Source organism: Microtus ochrogaster, chromosome 22, assembly GCF_000317375.1.
Source record: "Microtus ochrogaster isolate Prairie Vole_2 chromosome 22, MicOch1.0, whole genome shotgun sequence".
Lineage (NCBI taxonomy): Eukaryota > Metazoa > Chordata > Mammalia > Rodentia > Cricetidae > Microtus > Microtus ochrogaster.
In genome coordinates, this window is record NC_022023.1 from 26,934,679 (window position 1) to 26,952,265 (window position 17,587).

The 17,587-nt window shown below is 43.3% G+C and overlaps 1 protein-coding gene across 1 annotated transcript; it reads right to left on the reverse strand.

Moving 5' to 3' along the window:
- Positions 1-1,485: 1,485 nt before the first annotated feature.
- On the reverse strand, positions 1,486-13,959 carry Snrpa1 (small nuclear ribonucleoprotein polypeptide A'). Its single transcript, XM_005357790.2, has 9 exons — positions 13,823-13,959; positions 11,944-12,091; positions 10,394-10,472; positions 6,638-6,684; positions 6,320-6,422; positions 5,682-5,761; positions 5,220-5,295; positions 4,141-4,234; positions 1,486-1,743 (listed from the first exon to the last, which is right to left on the reverse strand). Exons 1-9 carry the CDS (start codon positions 13,902-13,904, stop codon positions 1,685-1,687), a joined length of 768 nt encoding a protein of 255 aa, XP_005357847.1. The 5' UTR covers positions 13,905-13,959; the 3' UTR covers positions 1,486-1,684.
- Between the last annotated feature and the right edge of the window lie 3,628 nt (positions 13,960-17,587).

Genomic DNA, 17,587 nt, shown 5'->3' on the forward strand with positions numbered 1-17,587 from the left:
GTTGGGTTCTAGGGAAAATAGCATGGGTTGAAGTGAACCTGACCAATTATTTGGGTCCTGAGACAAAGATGGAAGAGAGGAAGCCTCCTTTGCCTCTGGCCAGCTTTGCAAAGTCCTCGATCGTACAGGACGTAATGGTGTGCTGGGTGTGCTTTTTCCCACCTATCTCAAACACTAAACTATCCAGTACTCAAAGTTCTGCTCAGTCCAGACTAACTCAGAGCATGTTCAGCAGCCTCCATCATTCTCAAGGACTACAGTGTAGCCCAGGCCTGGGTGCCAAACTCGAGTTACCTTTAGTTAAAAACGTGCAATTCTAAGTTACCCCGGACACCAACTGTCAACACTTGGATTGTTGACCAAGATGGAGTCTCATCCAGTAAGAGAACTCAATGAAGCTATGGAAAACAGAAACGTTTTTTCTTTGGTGCACAGTCTTTGTATGACTGTCATAAAGCCACAGTCAGCCCTAAGACGCAAGCACTTCATCTGTCTTATGAGCAACAGGGGCCAGTGCATGAACAGAAGGGCGTGGGATACTGCAAACCAGACTCCAATCCGGCGCAGACCCCTAGGAAGCCAGTGTCACTGTATCTCTTTACAAGAGCAGCTAGTTGTCACCCATTGATGAAAAGCATCCAGACTATTTAATATGCTTGTCACACCTGGAATTACCATAGGAGTTTGAAAAACCAATCAGGGGCTGGGAAAATGGTTCGGTGGCTAAGAGTGCTTGTTATGCAGGCCTGAGTTCAAATCCCCACCACCCCTGTAAAAGCGAGGTCTGTACTAATGCAGTACTGTGAGTGGAGATAGGACTGCTGGGCTGGTTGGCTGCGGGCCTAATTCCAGGCTGAGAAAGACATTGTTCTTAAGGGAACAAGGCAGAGTAGAGAAACCAAGGTACTGATATTTAACAACAAAAGCTTTTCCTAAATAAGGAATGCAGTTAGCTGCTTATGTGTTCAGTTTTATTTGTCCAGTCTTAAATTCTACTTGCCTTTACAAAGAATCTGTAACATTTCATAATTGGAAGTAATGTTTATTCAAAAACACCATTTTCCCTCCAGTGGGTACTTTTTTTTTTATCAACCTGACACACACTAGAGTCATCAGATAGGATAGAGCCTCGCTTGAGGAAATGCCTCCATGAGTTTCTAACGTAGGGCATTTTCTCAATTAGTGATCAAAGGGGGCAAGTCCAAAGTGGGTACTGCCATCCCTGGGCTGCTAGTCATGAAAAGCAAGCCAGTAAGCAGCACCCCTCCATGGCCTCTGCATCAGCTCCTGCCTCCAGGTTCCTGCCCTGTTTGAGTTGCTATCCTGACTTCCTTCAGTAATGAACAGCAATATGGAAGTGTATGACAAATAGACCCTTCTCTTCCCAACTTGCTTTTTTGGCCAGTAATGGGAACACTAACACACTCCCAAACTTCCAACTTAAACATGTCCTTATATCTCACCACAAACACACAGCAGACAATCTGGCAGCACAGAAAGTGGCCTTTATTTTATCATTTGTAGAAAACGGGCATTTAGATAGCAACGTTCATATTAAAAAATTATCAGCAGTAGTTCTGAGCACTCAGCAATGCTGACAGATTCCATGTTGTTGACACGAGCAAAGCTGTTACTCCATGCTTAAAAAGCAAGACCTGTCCCTAAAGAGCCCATGTGTCACAGCTCAGGACCCATTTGTGACTGTGTCTTCTTCCATCTCTTCTTCACCATCATCACTTGGACCTGGAAAAAGCCCATAAAACCATAAGTCATGTCAATTTTGTATTACCTGTCCATTCACCAGACACATACACATTAATAAAACAAAATGTGAATAAATACACACAAACACAAAGTTTTTAATTGTGTTTCTGTGGCAGAATTTTTTTTTTTTTAAGATTTTAAAGGATTTTTAGTTGCAGAGTGGTAGTGGAACTTTGGAGGCAGAGTTCAAGGCCAACCTGATTTAAGTTCCAAGACACAAGAGAAACCCTGACTTAAAAAAACCAACCAACCAACAAACAAATACTTTTTTTGAAGGGCCAATGTATTCTGAAAAAAAGAAAAAACAAAACAAAAATGATGAACATGGTAGTATATGCCTTTAATCCCAGCAGCCGGAGGCAGAGGCAGATGAATGTCTGAGTTATTCCAGCATGGTGAGAGTGAGTTCCAGGATAGCAGGACTATGAGAGAGACCCTGTCTCTAAAAGCAAAAACAAAAAGTGTTGCCTTGTTCAAATGCTCAGAGAAACTACTGAAGTTCACGTCTATCTGTGACATCTGCAGTCAGAAGCAAACAGCAGCTTCTCACAGACGATTCCCAAGGTGAACATGAAGTTTTCTTAAGGAACTCTTTCCATTCATACCTGCAGCTCAAATCCCTGTAGTCTGAACGGATCTTGTACCTATACATACAGACGCTAGAGTATTTGGAAAAATTCATTTACCCTGTTTTGTAGATCTTTCAAATGTTGAGTAATTTCACGACACGGTATCATGAAAACGAAATTTCATTAATATTCCCACTTTTCCAGAAATGTTTGTAAGTATGAGTAAGATATCAACATTATACCAGTGGGTCTATGTTTTCCTTCTACTAACAGTGAAGTTTGAACCTAGGGTCTCATGTGTGTTCGGCAATGTTCTACCAGATTACACCCCAGCCCAAGTTTTCCAAACTTCAATTTTTGCTTAAGAACCTGTATTTTTATCATTGGTAATAAACACTGTCAGGTGCTGGGGATTGCTCAGGAACTTAAGTATGGTATCTTAACTCTATCTTCAGTTCCAAAGAAAATCATTTCTATTCCTTCATCTAGAACAGGGAGTGAAACTACATGAATTTTACTGGGAATAGATGCAAGGAAGAGCACTCCTTGCTGAGGTACCAGGTCTTCTCCACCAGTACAAATGCTACTAAATGAAAAGAGTAAACACCTTGGACTTATTACAGAAATAATTTGCCTTGCATGTCCCCAGGGGCCTAGGAACAACACAACAAAGTCACCGATCTTAAAGCTATCCTATATCCTCTCTCTGAGGAGCAACAGGCAATTAATAGCTGCTGAGGTAGGAGGTCGTTTTCTTCGGGAATGTAATCACTGTTCCAGTAAACACCCCTGCCCCCTGCTCATGCAAGTAACCATGACTAAATTAAGTGGGTCCATAACTAAAAACAAAACAGCTCAAAGATAATGATCCCTGAGAGATACTTATATCAAAATGTGTAATACCTGATTATTTTATTTGAATAATGTATCTCTAGCGCTAAATTTGCTGACACAACTTGGCATTCAAACATTACACTAGTTAACATCTACCCAAAACTTGCCCTGTGCTAAGTGCAATTATTACAATCCTCCACCAAACCTTTTGGTGATAGTACCTATCTTAAACTTGCCTAAGATGAAGAAACCTGCCCAAAGACAGTACTGGTCAGGCTCTCTATACAGCCTGTGCAGCTAACCACTAAATTACCATAATAGCCATACCTTCCTTTACAGGAATCTATGTTCTAGGAATTTTATCACTGGAGATCTTGTTTTGTGAAGATGAACATGACAGAGTGCATACTTACACACACTAGATGGTATAAGCTATTAAACTACCTATATGGTGAAGGCAATTATTTTTTCTATACTATGAACCTAGACAACATGTCACTGTTCATCTATATATAAACACAGAAAGCATACAGTAAAACCACCAGGCAATTTTTAAGCTGTTACTTTATGGGACCACTATTATATATGCAATGTATCAATTCACCAAGATTGTCCATTATGTAGCACATGACTTATAAGTTCACAATTACCTCTGAAACTTTGCTCTTTCCACATTATAAAATGCTTTGCTACAACTTGAAAAGAACCCCATAAATATTCTAATGGCTTAACTTTATTGCCCTTCCCTCCCTACTTCTATCCTTCATTCCTATTTTCTCCCACCCCCACCCTAAAAAAGGTCTTGGTCTTGTGTAGCTCAAGCTGATCTCAAACTTGTTTTTGTTTTGTAGCCAAGAACAACGTTCAACTCCTGAATACTGGATTTCAGGTCTGGTCATCATGCCAGCCAGGTACTCCTCTGTAATCATTCCAAGTGTGATGTTCTGGAATTCCACGGAGAACATTTTCTCACCTGGTCTGCGCTCTCTGCCAGGTATTTGGCCAGACTGCAGCAAGCCCTTTAGCCTCTCAACCTCAGCCAGCGTAGATGCATTTGCTATGGCATTCTGGAAAACACAGGAAAAGGGAGAAAGATGATGACTACCACCCAGCAGATACCGCAGAAATTCCTAGCAACTTTTCTATAGAACATCAACTACACGGTTCTGTGATGGGGGAAGAATTGCACTGGTATATTAAATCAATCTAGAACCTGATTAGTTTCTTCAAATAGACACAATGTCCTGTAAGGAGCCTGGGCTGGGCAGTAAAGGTCTCTCAATCAAACACTTTGGATACTTGATTAGGTAAGTGTGGCTAGAATTCTGTTGTCCTTTTCAAAAAGCTTGTTCAGTACTTGAGAGCAGTACAATTTAGGAATTCAACATTTAGTGTTATTTTTGTGGTAATTAAATTACTAAAATTTAAATTCAAAACTGATACTTTCAGTATGTTTGAACAATTTATTTCAATCTTTTTCTTTCTCTTTTTTTTGATATCTAAATACAGGCAAAAATATTCTGATGGAAGTTTGATATTTAATTTTAAGCATTTAGTACATGACCTGTGAGGATTTTAAAAATTGCACAAATAACAAAGGATGAAAATAAGCACACACACAAAAATTCAACCTAGGAAATACATCATCAATTTTCAATATTTAGGAAGAGATTCAGGCTCTTATAAAAGAGAAGCAGCAATCAATCATTTCATGCCCTAAAATCCAACCTAAGTATCTGTTGGGAATTCTGTTACTGGAGACTAGAATTTTCTACAGATACTTCAACAGGAGTTGTCAGCCAGCAAATCCTGCTCAAAGAAGAGAATGTCCCCAGGAGGAGACACATCCAGATGCCTTTGATTAGTTCATGCAATTAATTCAAATCAAGGTCTGGTCAAATAGGCACGGTAGTCTTTTCCTGAACTAGAATTACCAGAGTCTTCCTAAGAACTATGAGATAATGGGATCTACAATGTTTAGCACTAGGCCATGCCGCTGTCCTGTCCCATCCTGGCTCTCTCCAGTCTGACAACTCAGACACACATCCTTACCTTGATCGCTTCTACATCCCCTGCAGATGGCCCACCTTTCTTTTTGTCAGTTGGCAAACCAGCACCTGGATTAAAACTTGGGAGGGAGAATATAATCGTTACATTCTGACTGGTGCAAGCTGCTTCTCTTACTTTCAAAAGTTTTTGAAAGTAATTCAACCAGTGTAGTATCTTATCTTTGTTAACAAACTGATACAAGAACTCTCTCCTTCAGAAACACCACCCGATCCATCTTCCAATAGAGAAAGCAGGATGTTTAATACCACACTAAGATGGTAAACCAAAATATATGCTCTGCTAACCTGGTAGAAATTTCCCATGATGTCATGGATGGCCAGACACCATCATTCAAATGTACTACCACATTAACCAGTTTGGAGTTTAATTTTTCTAAGAGGCAAACTGCCAGACAGACAGTGTTTCTGAAGGGAAGTGGAGTTAAGTTGGATATCCGTATCTTACGTTTTGCTTCTCCTGGCAATATCCTTTGCAAGCTGTGCACCCCGTTTGCCCTTGAACATTTTCTCTGCTTCCTGACGCTCCTACAGCGACACCACACACAGAGTTAATTGAAATAGGAATACCACATGCATTTAGATGCCTTCCTTAGAAAACATGGAAGAGAATTCTCCTGATGTATTCTGGGCTGGTAAAAACACCAAAAGCCAACTTTAAATTAGGAGACACATGGTTCAACCTTCTCAGGCAAAGCTCTCAAAAAGCCCCCACCCTGCTAGTTTCTAAGAGGGACTCCCAAGGGACTACAGAGAATTAGCACTTCCCACAGAGGAAAAGCCATTCTAACTGGCAGAGCTGCTCACAGCTGGACTATACTACACTCCTTGTTGGGGACACATCTAAGCAGACAACCCATTGTGTAGTTCAAGCATCTGGCCAGCTCTGGAATGGCCAACAACGCCCTGCCATAAACTATCACGAGAAAAACAAAAACAACAACAAACAACCCCGATTTAATGTGTTCTTTCTCACACATAACTTTCAATATAATGGTAAAAACTTACTAAGCAACTTTAAAAAACTGGTCATGAAAGTATAAAGGATCATTCTATAAAGACTCACAGCCAGGATGCAATACTCACTTTGAGTTTCACTTTCTGAAAGTCCAGTACTCTGACTTGTGGGACTTTGTAGATCACATAAAGTCGGTAATGCTTCTTATTTGTTACAGGATTTCTTAGGATGCTATAAAAAAGGGACAGTGCCAATCTCACTCACAGCATTCCATGTGAGAAAGTCATTTGAAAAGTTTAGTGACTACACATCAAGAAAAAGCACACCACTCTTCCTACATTACTGTCACAAGGAACACACAACATCTAGGGAAGAGCAGTTCAGTAGCAGCCTGACGGTGTTAGAGACTTCACTAGTCAAACTATCACAACAAGCGATTTCCATACCTTAGATATGTCAGTGATTTGAGAGATGCCAAAGGATCCAGATCACCCTATAAAATAAGGGTCAAAGTAAGAACAAGGCTGATAGACATGCTTCTATTCTGATATTTTTTTTTTTTTTAGATTTATTTATTATTATGTATACAACTTTCTGCCTCCATGTATACCCACACGCCAGAGGAGGGCGCCAGATCTCATTACAGACGGTTTGGAGCCACCATGTGGTTGCTGGGAATTGAACTCAGGACCTCTGGAAGCGCAGACAGTGCTCTTAACCACTGAACCATCTCTCCAGATCCCCTATTCTGATATTTTGAAGTGACAAGCATCTTTGAAACAAGTATCTACACTATCATTTACGTATTTTTTCACTGCCCTGGCACCTAGTCAGATACTAATACAACACAACTATCCAAATAGCTTTCACCTAATGAACTGATGAATATATTCTAACTTCTTTAAGTCTTGGTAGTAACAGCATTTGTTTCAACAGAAGATAAAAAAATTGGTTTCCTATAGCAATCTCAAAATGACTACTAACAATGATTCAAAAATAAAACCAATGCCAACATCAGTGACTTACTTAGGAGCAAGGTATTACACAGGAAGCTCAAGCCAAGATCTTGGTCTAAGGTGGGGTTTTTGTTGTTTGAGACAGAATCTCCTAAAGCCTGGGCTGGCACTGAACTTGCTATGCAGCCTAGGATGATCTTCATTCCTGATCCTCCCAAGTGTTGGAATAATGGGTATATGCTGCCAAACCTGGTGCAAATGTCCTTTCTCGTTAGTATATCCCAAGTGGCCCCAGGGAGCATATTATCTTTGAGAGAAGGCATTGTTATCTTAGTCTTCCCCTACCCCCTCTTTAAATAGTTTAAAAGACAAGGTGAATAGTATAGTTCAAAAATTTATGGTGGCCAGTCATAGTGGCACATGTCTTTACCCCAGCACTTGGGAGACAGAGAGATCTCAGTGAGTCTGAGGCCAGCCTATTCTACATATTGAGTTCTGGCCAATGAGGGCTACATATTCTCATCTTCCCAAATTGTCCTGGAAACCATGATGGAACAAAGATAGCAAACTAAAAACCCATCATCCAAAGCTACAAGCAAACTAGACAAGGTATTTCCTAGAAACTATATACTGGGAATAAGTAGGGATGCCAGCTACAGGACTGGCACAGCATTTGTGCAGAAGGAAGTAGAGGAAAGGCAAGAAGGTGCCTGATAAACCACAGAACTCTATAATAACCAACAGATGCTCAGTTTGAGAATAGCTGCCCAAGGATCTGCACGTTCCAATAATATGTACAGGGAGATCCAGATAGGGTGTGATGAGACTACAGCCATGTGGATCTTCATGCTTGTTGTCTTTTCTCCCACAGAGCCTTGCTATATAGTCCTGGCTGGTCAAACTGTGTCCCTTCCAGGACAAAGTCCTACACTAAGGAAAAACCTGAGATAGACATAATTTGAGTAACTCAAGAGGGACACTGGGAAATACCACAGATGAAAGCAGGAGTACCCACTTCTACAGCAAACAGACAACAACAAACTGGGAGGACAGAGAAGGTCAGTGTGGCCGTAAATGGATGACATGTACCTTTGTTACTCTGGTCACAATTTTAAAAGCAGTGATAGAGAACAGAGTTCTTGGAGAGCAAGCAGTTATCTTCATGCTGTCAGAAGAAGCACTAGAGATTGAAAACTGGCTCACGACCATAAAAAGACTCCAAAAGAAATAAAAAGTGCCTGTTATACATCACAGTACAGAACATAACATGCATGCTGATGGGTTTAAGACAAAGAATAGCTAGGCCTGTAGCTCAGTAATAGGGGGCTTAACTAGCACCCGAAAGGTCCTAGATTCAATTTTTGATTCTATAATATATCACCAGAGGCACTGACTCCAGAAAGACCCCTGCTGGGACCTTCTACATCCCCAGCTGTATGCTGGTCGAGCACGGGCTTTAAAGCTGGGTGTAGTAGCTCATGCCTGTAATCCCAGAATTTGGAAGGCTAAGGCTGGAAGACTGTAGTGAGTTCAAGGCCAGCCTAGGCTACATATGGAGCTACAAGTCAGCCTGAGTGACAAAGTTAAGGGATTGTCTCAAAATACAATATAGGCTAATAGCTGATCTGGGTTGCCTACCAGAAACTTGAGGATAGACCCTATTGGTGAAGGCACCAAACACTCTCAGCACAGGACATGAGAAATTGAGTTGGTATTGACCAGGAAGCTTCCTACTAGCTGGTTAGTTTCCAAAGTACCAGAAGTTCTAGGCAGGCTGCTGAGAAATGATGTCATCAACAGTCATCCCCAGCTATGAATACTGTCAGCTCAGTAACGACAACGTGGCAAAATATACCCATGGGCGTAGTAGTGGCACAAACAATGATATAAACAACCATTTTCTGATTTGATCTAAGATCCACTTCAACAGGAGGAAATGCATGTCTGGTACAATAAATCCAAGGTTTGGCAGCTCACAGGTCCCAGAGCTGACCTGGCTATGATTATTTTGCTAAGTGGACACTGCATCAAACTGTCCTTTAAATATGTATCTCTATCCCTACAGATTAGTTGTGCAGTTCCTGGACCTCATCAGAGAAGGTTTTTTGTGGAGTGGATAGCAGTTTATGAAGAAACTTACGACTGGGCAAAGTGTAGAGACTGTGTTTCTGGAGGGCTGAGCCACACTGGGACATCTCTATCCTACCTCTTCTCCCAAGGCCCCCAGACTATTGAGGAAGGACACGTGGAAAGACCACAGGAGAACAGGCAATACAAGTGTCTTCTGAACATGGCAGGACCACTGTACTGTTCATGAACTCAGAGTCAATATTCCAGCATGGAAGGGGGCAGGGGCTCACAAGTGCCCACCTCTACAGCTGGGGAAACGGGAGGAGGGAGAGTCAGTATTCTTGAAGGGTCCTGGCAGTTCAACCATTCTCCTGTAGATGGTTCCATACCCCAGAGCACATGGCCAGCACGAACAGGACATGATGGGTTAAAAAAATGGGGGGGGGGGCATGTTGGTGCATGCCTTTAGTCCCAGCACTTGGGAGGCAGAGGCAGGAGGATCTCTGTGAATTCCAGGACTGTAGAAATATCCTATCTCACCAAAAGGGGGGGGGGAGGATCAAATTGTGAGAAGGTAGGGGCAGATATGGGAGGAATTGGGAGTGAATAAGACCAAAACCATGTACACATGTATTAAATTCTCAAAGAATGAAAATATTATATTTAAAAAGAATAGCAGTTGAGAAAGGTAAAGGTATTGTAGACTTTAAACTGAGGTTGCTGACTATGAATAGAAATAGATACAGCAAATAATTTGTAAAGCATTTGAAGGGAAAGTAGAATGATAGACACAGACAGTGCACATGCATACATACACAATATAAAGAAACAGAACAGAAGACAAAGAGTATCCCTCAAAAGACAAGCTACGATATGCCAATAATACCATTAAATGCAAATAGGATATAGGCGATGCATTTAAAAGACAGAATTAATAGTGGACTTAAAAAATTCTATCATTCGGCCTGGCAGTGGTGGTGTGTGCCTTTAATCCCAGCACTCAGTAGGCAGAGGCAGGCGGATCTCTGTGAGTTCAAGGCCAGCCTGGTCTACTGAGCGAATTCCAGAACAGGCTCTAAAGCTACAGGGAAACCTGGTCTTGAAAAAAACCAAAAGCAAAAGCAAAAAGGAACAGGAAGCATCCTTACCCTTTACAGTTACCGCCACTCAACTTACCAGTTCCACTAGACTGTTGTTGGTGAGGATGAGCTCCGTCAGACAGGGGAGAGCCTGATCAAGTCCCTCTCCTATACGGCTAAAAGAAAAATAGGAAGGCTCTCAGTGAAAGCAATAAACAGTTATTTCTATCCTTGCAAGTATGTCAGAATAGCTCTCCCACATCCCACCTCAAGGAAGGTGAGATTCCAGGGCAGAAAAAAGACTACTTAGCCAATTTGTAATTTTTTGCCCAGAAAACTCAAAAACCAATGATTCTGCATTCTCAGAGCTGGTGTAACACATTCATCCAAAGAAAGTGTTAATCATGAAAATGGCTTCTACCTAAAAACTCCACTCAGTACTCCTATGTGTGTGGGTGTTTTGCTTGCACTTATGTCTGAATATCAATTATGTGCTTGGTGCCTGTGGAAGCCAGAAAAGGGCCTTGAATTCCCCGGAACTGGAACGGTGAGCTGCCATGCTGGTCTGGGGGAAGAGCCCAGGTCCTCTGAACTGGAAAAAGAGCAGCCAGTACTCTTAAACACTGAGCTACACCTCCAGCCCCTGGAATCTTTTCTTAATAAAAGCGTCTGCAATCCCAGTCCCCGACAATTTTTCTCAAGAGCCATAGACCCTAACAGTACCAGGAATGAAAAATCTTCTTCAATAACTATATTAATACAATCTTTATATAAAGCCGATAAAACCAGGTGGTACTGCACACCTTCAATTCCAATACTTGGCAAGCAGAGGCAGGCAGATCCATAGTGAGTTCCAGGCCAGCCAAGGCTACATAGTGAGACCCCGTCTCAAAAAAACAAATAGGATCTTAATTTCACAGAATTATATTCTAGAAGCCAACTACAAAGAAAAAAAAAAGGCAGGGTGTATGATATATAGCGTCTCAGTGAAAAGTGATTTTATTTAATTAAAAAGATTTTACTGAGACAGGGTCTCACTATGCAGCACCAGGTGGAACCTGCTAAGGAGATAAACTGGCGTGCCTCAGCCTGCCAAGTGTTAGGGTTGGGGGTGGGGTACCATTACACCTGGCCGTTAGAAATTGTTTTATTACAATGCTGTTGATAACTGCTCCAGAATCTGAAATGTATACATAGCAACATGTTTTAAATTTAAATTCAAAGTTTAGTATCAACTACGAATATTAAAGATCTCTGAAGAGTAAACAGTAAGTCAGACCAATGCCCACGTTAATCTCCCAATCTTTTAGGAAAAGTGCTCGATTCATTTCTCCCTTTAAGAAGAGACATGGAGAGGCTGGAGAGGTGGCTCAGCAACGTATGAGTGCTGGCTGTCCTTCCAGAGGACCCAGATTCCAGATTCTGTTCCTAGCATGCATGTGGCAGCTCACAACTGTCTGTAACTCTAGCTCCAGGGGAACCGACACCCTCTTCTGGCCTCCAAAGGCATCAGGCAGGTATGTGGTACACTTACAGGCAAAACACTAATAACACATCAACAACAACAACAACAACAACACACCATCTTCAGGGTACGTTATAACATCTACTTCAGAGAAGAAAGTATTCTCGCTAGCAGACACTCACCAAATTCTGTTGTTGTTCACTAATAATGTTTTCAGCCTTCTCAATAAAGGAAAACCATCCAGTTTCCTGATCTCATTGTCAGAAAAATCAATAGCATCAAATTGGTCTAAGGTAGCACCCAGATTTTCAATGACAGGAATTTTATATCCTGTAAGAGGGGAAAAATACAAACAACAAATATTAATATAAAGGAAAGGTTCTGAAAATAGTAGGGGTATTTGATGGTAATTAGACTAGAAGTATTCTTTCAAGAAGTATTAAACCGGCACCGGTGCCATGTCAAGTACTGCACAAAAATACTGAAGAGAAACGACAAACAAGTTACCGGTCCTTAGAACCATGAAGTATGTGGTTGTGTAGTAGAAGTGACGAGGTTGAGGGCAAGAACAAGAAGCGCATCCTTCCTAATACTGGTGTCCACTGTTTATAAGAACACCTACAAGGCACTCACACCGCTCAAAGTCCTTGAGTTATTAGGCTTGCTTACTGGCAGTGCCCAAGCCTTGCTCAGGCACTGGTGACTAGCCTGCTCAACCTTTCACATAACTCGGCAGTATAGCCTCGTCTATCCTGGCCACCCTCCTCTGCACCAGAGCCGAAAATGGTTTATATAAACCCCAAATCACACTGCAAGCATCCCCTTGACTATCTAACGGGCATCAGCATCGAGCTACACACCAGAGGAAGAAAAGACATTTAGTACACAACTCAGTTGTGAAGGAGTCCAATAAAATATGGTACCAAAATAACCCTTCTCAAGGCTGCATGGTCTTCAGAGATGGGGCAGAGACCAAAAATGTGCTAAGACAGTAAAAAGGTCCAGATGCTCCTCTAACGGACTGAGAGCATTAATTTCAACAAACGCACTAGGATTTCCTATAGGTCAGCAAGGGATACTAGCAAACGGCAGAGCAGTCCCCTGAGACTGTGGTTGTCTCAGGTCATAGTTACATAATCTCAAGCCTAATAACTCTAATAGCTTTCAAAGCCATCTCTTGAAAAGTTAGGTTGATAATTACACTTTCAATGATACGCCGGGTTACTTGTTGTTGTCTTGTTTTATTGGAGACAAGAGTTTAGGCTGGCCTCGAACCCAGAGACCCGCCTACCACTACCTTCTGAGTGCTGGAATTAAAGACGTGCACCACCACCGCCCGGCTAATGCTGTTTTTTAAAACCAACTCAACAGGTGAAGGGTGCCCACCACCCCTCACATGGAAGTAATGATTAAGTCTCGGGTCAAACAGTTCAATGTTGAAAACACCTTCGTAACAGTGAATTGGCGGGGGCTGCGGATCTGGTTCTTTGGGGCGAGTGCTTGCCTATCACGCACAAAGTCCTGGCCTCATCCGTAGCATCATATAAACATTTAAACCCAGCACCTCCGGAAGTCAAGGCTCTCGATCAGAAGTTCGAGAAAATCCTGAACTACATAGCGGTTTGAAGCCAGCTCTGGGGACAGGAGACCCTGTCTCAAAAGCAAATGAACAAATCAGAAAGGTTATTACTGTATAATTAGGATAACTTTCACTTTTATCTAGTCTACCCTCACGTGCCATATGAACGAACTTGCTAAAAACCAGCCGGTCGCCATCCTGTACGCACCAATTTCTATTTGCCTGGCCCTCAAACAGTTCAGGCTACTGAACGAGCCGGGCAAAGCCTAACGGGTACGGACCGGGAAGGAATCGAGGAGCCGTGTCTGCTAGCTGGAGCGGGTAGGAGACGGCTCCAAAGGGCCCTGGCGGAGTCGATGCGAGGTGACCCGGACCCGGGCGGGAGGCCCACGGGCCAGGCTTCGGCCTCGGCGCACGCGGAGGGGCCGCTTCTCTCGGGCGCGCGCCGAGCCGGGACGCAGCCCGCGCTCCGCCTAACTCACCGCGAAGGTCCAGCTCGCGGTCCCGCACAGCATTGGTGTACTGCGCCGCCTGCTCGATCAGCTCCGCCGTCAGCTTCACCATCCTGCCGCCGCCAGAGTCCCCTCACCTCGGCCACCGGCCTGCGCCTCCCGCCAGTGCCGAGTCCCACAGTGCACCGCGCCGCGCTGCCAGGCAGTACTAATCGCAACCGCGCGCAGCTCGACCACCAGGCGAAAGCAATCGAAGGCTCCGCCGAGCATTGCGATCGTCGTCTTTGCTTCAAGGTTCCGGGCTGGAGCGCTCCTGGAGTGTGTGGACAGCCCAGATTCCAGACATTTGTGTCCAAAAGATAAGAACACTCGAGAGGCACTCTCACTTCAGTGCACCTCGAGGGAGGGGTGTTTGGGATTGTCCCCTTTTCCATCCACAGGGGCGGAGACTACGTGAAGGCTCCAGCGAGTCAGGTTTCTAAACCGGATTTGGGCTTCCAGCAGAGCTAAGGTCTGGCCATTCGGCTGGACTGCGTTAAATTGGTCCACACCCGAGCTAGTATTGTCTCCTTAAAGCCTCAGAGGATGGACTTGCGGCTTCTACACGTTTAAGTATTCAAACCTGGGCTAGCCGGTGAGATGGCGTTGAGGTTAAGAGCACTTGCTGCTTTTGCTAAGGACTCGAGTTCACATTCCAGTACCCTGTTTAGGCGCTTCACAACTGCTTGTAACTACAGCTTCAGGGGATTCATCGCCCATTTCTAACCTCCTCGAACACCCGCATTCACAAACACACACACACACATACACACACACACACACGATTTATTAGAATGAATTACACGCTGTGGTTCAGCTAATCCTACAGTGTCTGCCTATGAGTGGAAAGTTGCTTGGTACACAGGCTGGATGTCTCTGCTGTTCTTAAGTCTATACAGGATCCCTGAAGAAGTAGGCTCTAATGCTAGTGAAGGGATGGACTTGTTCTTGAAGGGAAGAGCAAGCAGGCAAAGAGGCTTCCTTTTTCCATGGTCTTTATATTGGCTTTCAGCAGAAAATGTGACCCAGATTAGAGGTGGGACTTCCCAGCAGGTGGTGGTAGTGCACGCCTTTAATCCAAGTACTCAGGAGGCAGAGGCAGGTGGATCTCTGTGAGTTCAAGGCCAGCCTGGTCTACAGAAGAGGACTGACTCATAGCTACTGGGAAACCCTGTCTCGAAAAAGCAAACAAACAAAAACAAAAAATAAAAGGAAAAAAAAAACAGATGGGTCTTTCCACCTCACAAGGTCTAGAGTAACGGTGTGTCATCACACCTCAATGATTCAGATTACAAGTGGATCTTCCCACTTCAAATGATTTAATTAAGCAAAATTTTGTCGCAGGTGTGATCAGCCATTTTTTTTTTCCATTTTAGTTGTTTCCAGATGTAGTTAAGTTTAAAGTCAAAATAGCCATCAAACTACAACCCTTAAGGCTCAGGAATCTATGCAGAAGAGGCAGCAGTAAAAATCTCAGAGTGAGAAGTGGTGGATGACTCCAAGGAGCCCGTGTCTTCCAGACACTACAGGACTGATGCTCACTCAAACTTACAGAGGCTGTGGGCAGCATGCACAAGGAATCACAGGTTCAAGTTAGAGGGTCCTGCCATTGAAAAGGGGCAGTGGACAAGAGGTCCCACCTCTAACCAAGAAGCTATTGGCAATTTATACCTATTGAAAAAGGAAAAAAGTCAGTTTTCTCCAATGAACTGTCACTGGGTGTATCAGACCACACTCCAGGGCAGGCAGGCCCCATGTTCAGGAGTAACTGCCCAACACAAGATGAACCTGTGGTGGCTTGACTGAGAATGGTCCCCATAGGCTCATATGTTTAGTCCCCAGTTAGTGGTACTGTTTAGGAAGGATTAGTTGTGTTTTTTTAACTTTGGCTCTGCCAAGGATTAGTGGCTGTGCCCTAATTTCATCCAGCAATTGCAACTGCGCAGTTACTGGCTTGCTTCTCTGGCAGCGGCCTAACTCCCACAGTCTGGTGAGAATCCTGTTGCCACTGGTACCAGCTCTGTCGCTGCTACTGCTGTTGCTGCTGTTAACGACAGCTTTAACTAAATCTCTGTTGTTCTATTTATAAATAAGACTTGACATTCAAAGCCTGGGGTAAAAACCTGATAGCTCAGAGATACTGGGTCACAATTAGCTAACCTTCCCTCTTTCTTGGTGTTTCCCAGAGACCCATGCTGCTTCTGCTTGGCCAAACCAGAAAAAGCTGAGCCCCTCCAAACCCCACCCTCCTACTTCCTATCTCTCCCGGGTGCCCTCTGATGCCCTCTGATTACTTCTGTCAACTAATTGCTAATGAAGCCCCCTGCCCTGAGGTTAATTTTACTTAAATGATGCAAATGCAAACTTGGGGTTTACAGTGTGATTGAATATCCCCCAACGGTGGTGGGCTTGTTGGAGGAGGTGTGTCCCTTGAGTTGGGCTTTGTGTTTTTAAAAGTCCATACCACGTCTACTCTTAATAGACCACTTACTCAGTCACTCTTCACCTGCAACTTGCAGATCAGAAGTGAGCTCTCAGTTACCCCTCCAGTGCACACCAGCCTGCCTGCTCACACTCCCCACCATGATGATAATAGACTAATTATCTGAAACTGTAAGCAGGCTCCCAGTTAAATGCTTTCTTCTAAAAGGTGCCTTGGTCAGGCTATCTCCTCATAGCAATAGAACGATAACTAAGACAGAGCTCCATGGCGTGTGTGTGTGTCTGTGTGTGTGCACATGCGTGTGTGTGTGCACATGTGTGTGTGTGTGTGCATGCTATTTTGCTGTGTTTGAGCATTTTCTCCTATTGTTGTTTTGTTTGTGTTTTTTCTTTTGAGAGAGAGAGAAAATGAAGTTCAGTGGGTAAGGAGATAGGGTGAGAGTAGGGGAGAAGAAAACATGAACAAAATGTATTTTATGAAATAAATAATGAAAATTAATTAATTTTGTGTGTGCACCCACTGTGGGACATATATGTCGGTCAGGGGACAGCTTTCGGGAATCAGCTCTCTTCCACCAAGAGGATCCTTGGGATCTAACTCGCGTCATTAGACTTGGTGACAAATGCTTTACCCAGCTGATAATCTTGCCAGAGCTCTCCCAGTGCCCATGCTCTAATTAGTACTTTTTGCTATATTAAAATTAGTTGATTTTTGTATATTGACATTGTATCCTGAAACCTTATTAATTTGAGTAGCTTTGTAACTCTGCTTCCTTCCTTCCTTCCTTCCTCCCTCCCTCCCTCCCTTCCTCCCTCCCTTTTCTTTTCTTTCTCTTTCTTTCTTTCTTTCTTTCTTTCTTTCTTTCTTTCTTTCTTTCTTTCTTTCTTTCTATGATTTCTCTGTGCAACAGATCTGGCTGTCCTGAAACTCTCTTTGTAGACCAGACTGGCCTTGAACTCAGAGATCTACTTACCTCTGCCTCCCGAGTGCTGGGATTAAAGGCATGTGTCACCATACCTGGCCATAATATTCTTTGATATCTTACACATATTATAAAAGTAAAAGCAATAAAAGTTGGTAGTTAAAACATAATAGAACACCTCATGTACAATGTGTGTGTGCGCGCGCGTGTGTGTATGTGTGTGTACATGTGTGTCAGAGTGTGCATGAATGAGGCAAGAGGGCAGTCTTGGATGTCATTTTTCCAGACCTGTCACCTGTGTTTTTGAGACAGTGTCTTTAGCCAGGCTGGCCTCTGGAGTGCTGAGATGTTTTTCTTGATAAGACATGCCTTCTAAAGTGTTTGAGGGCAT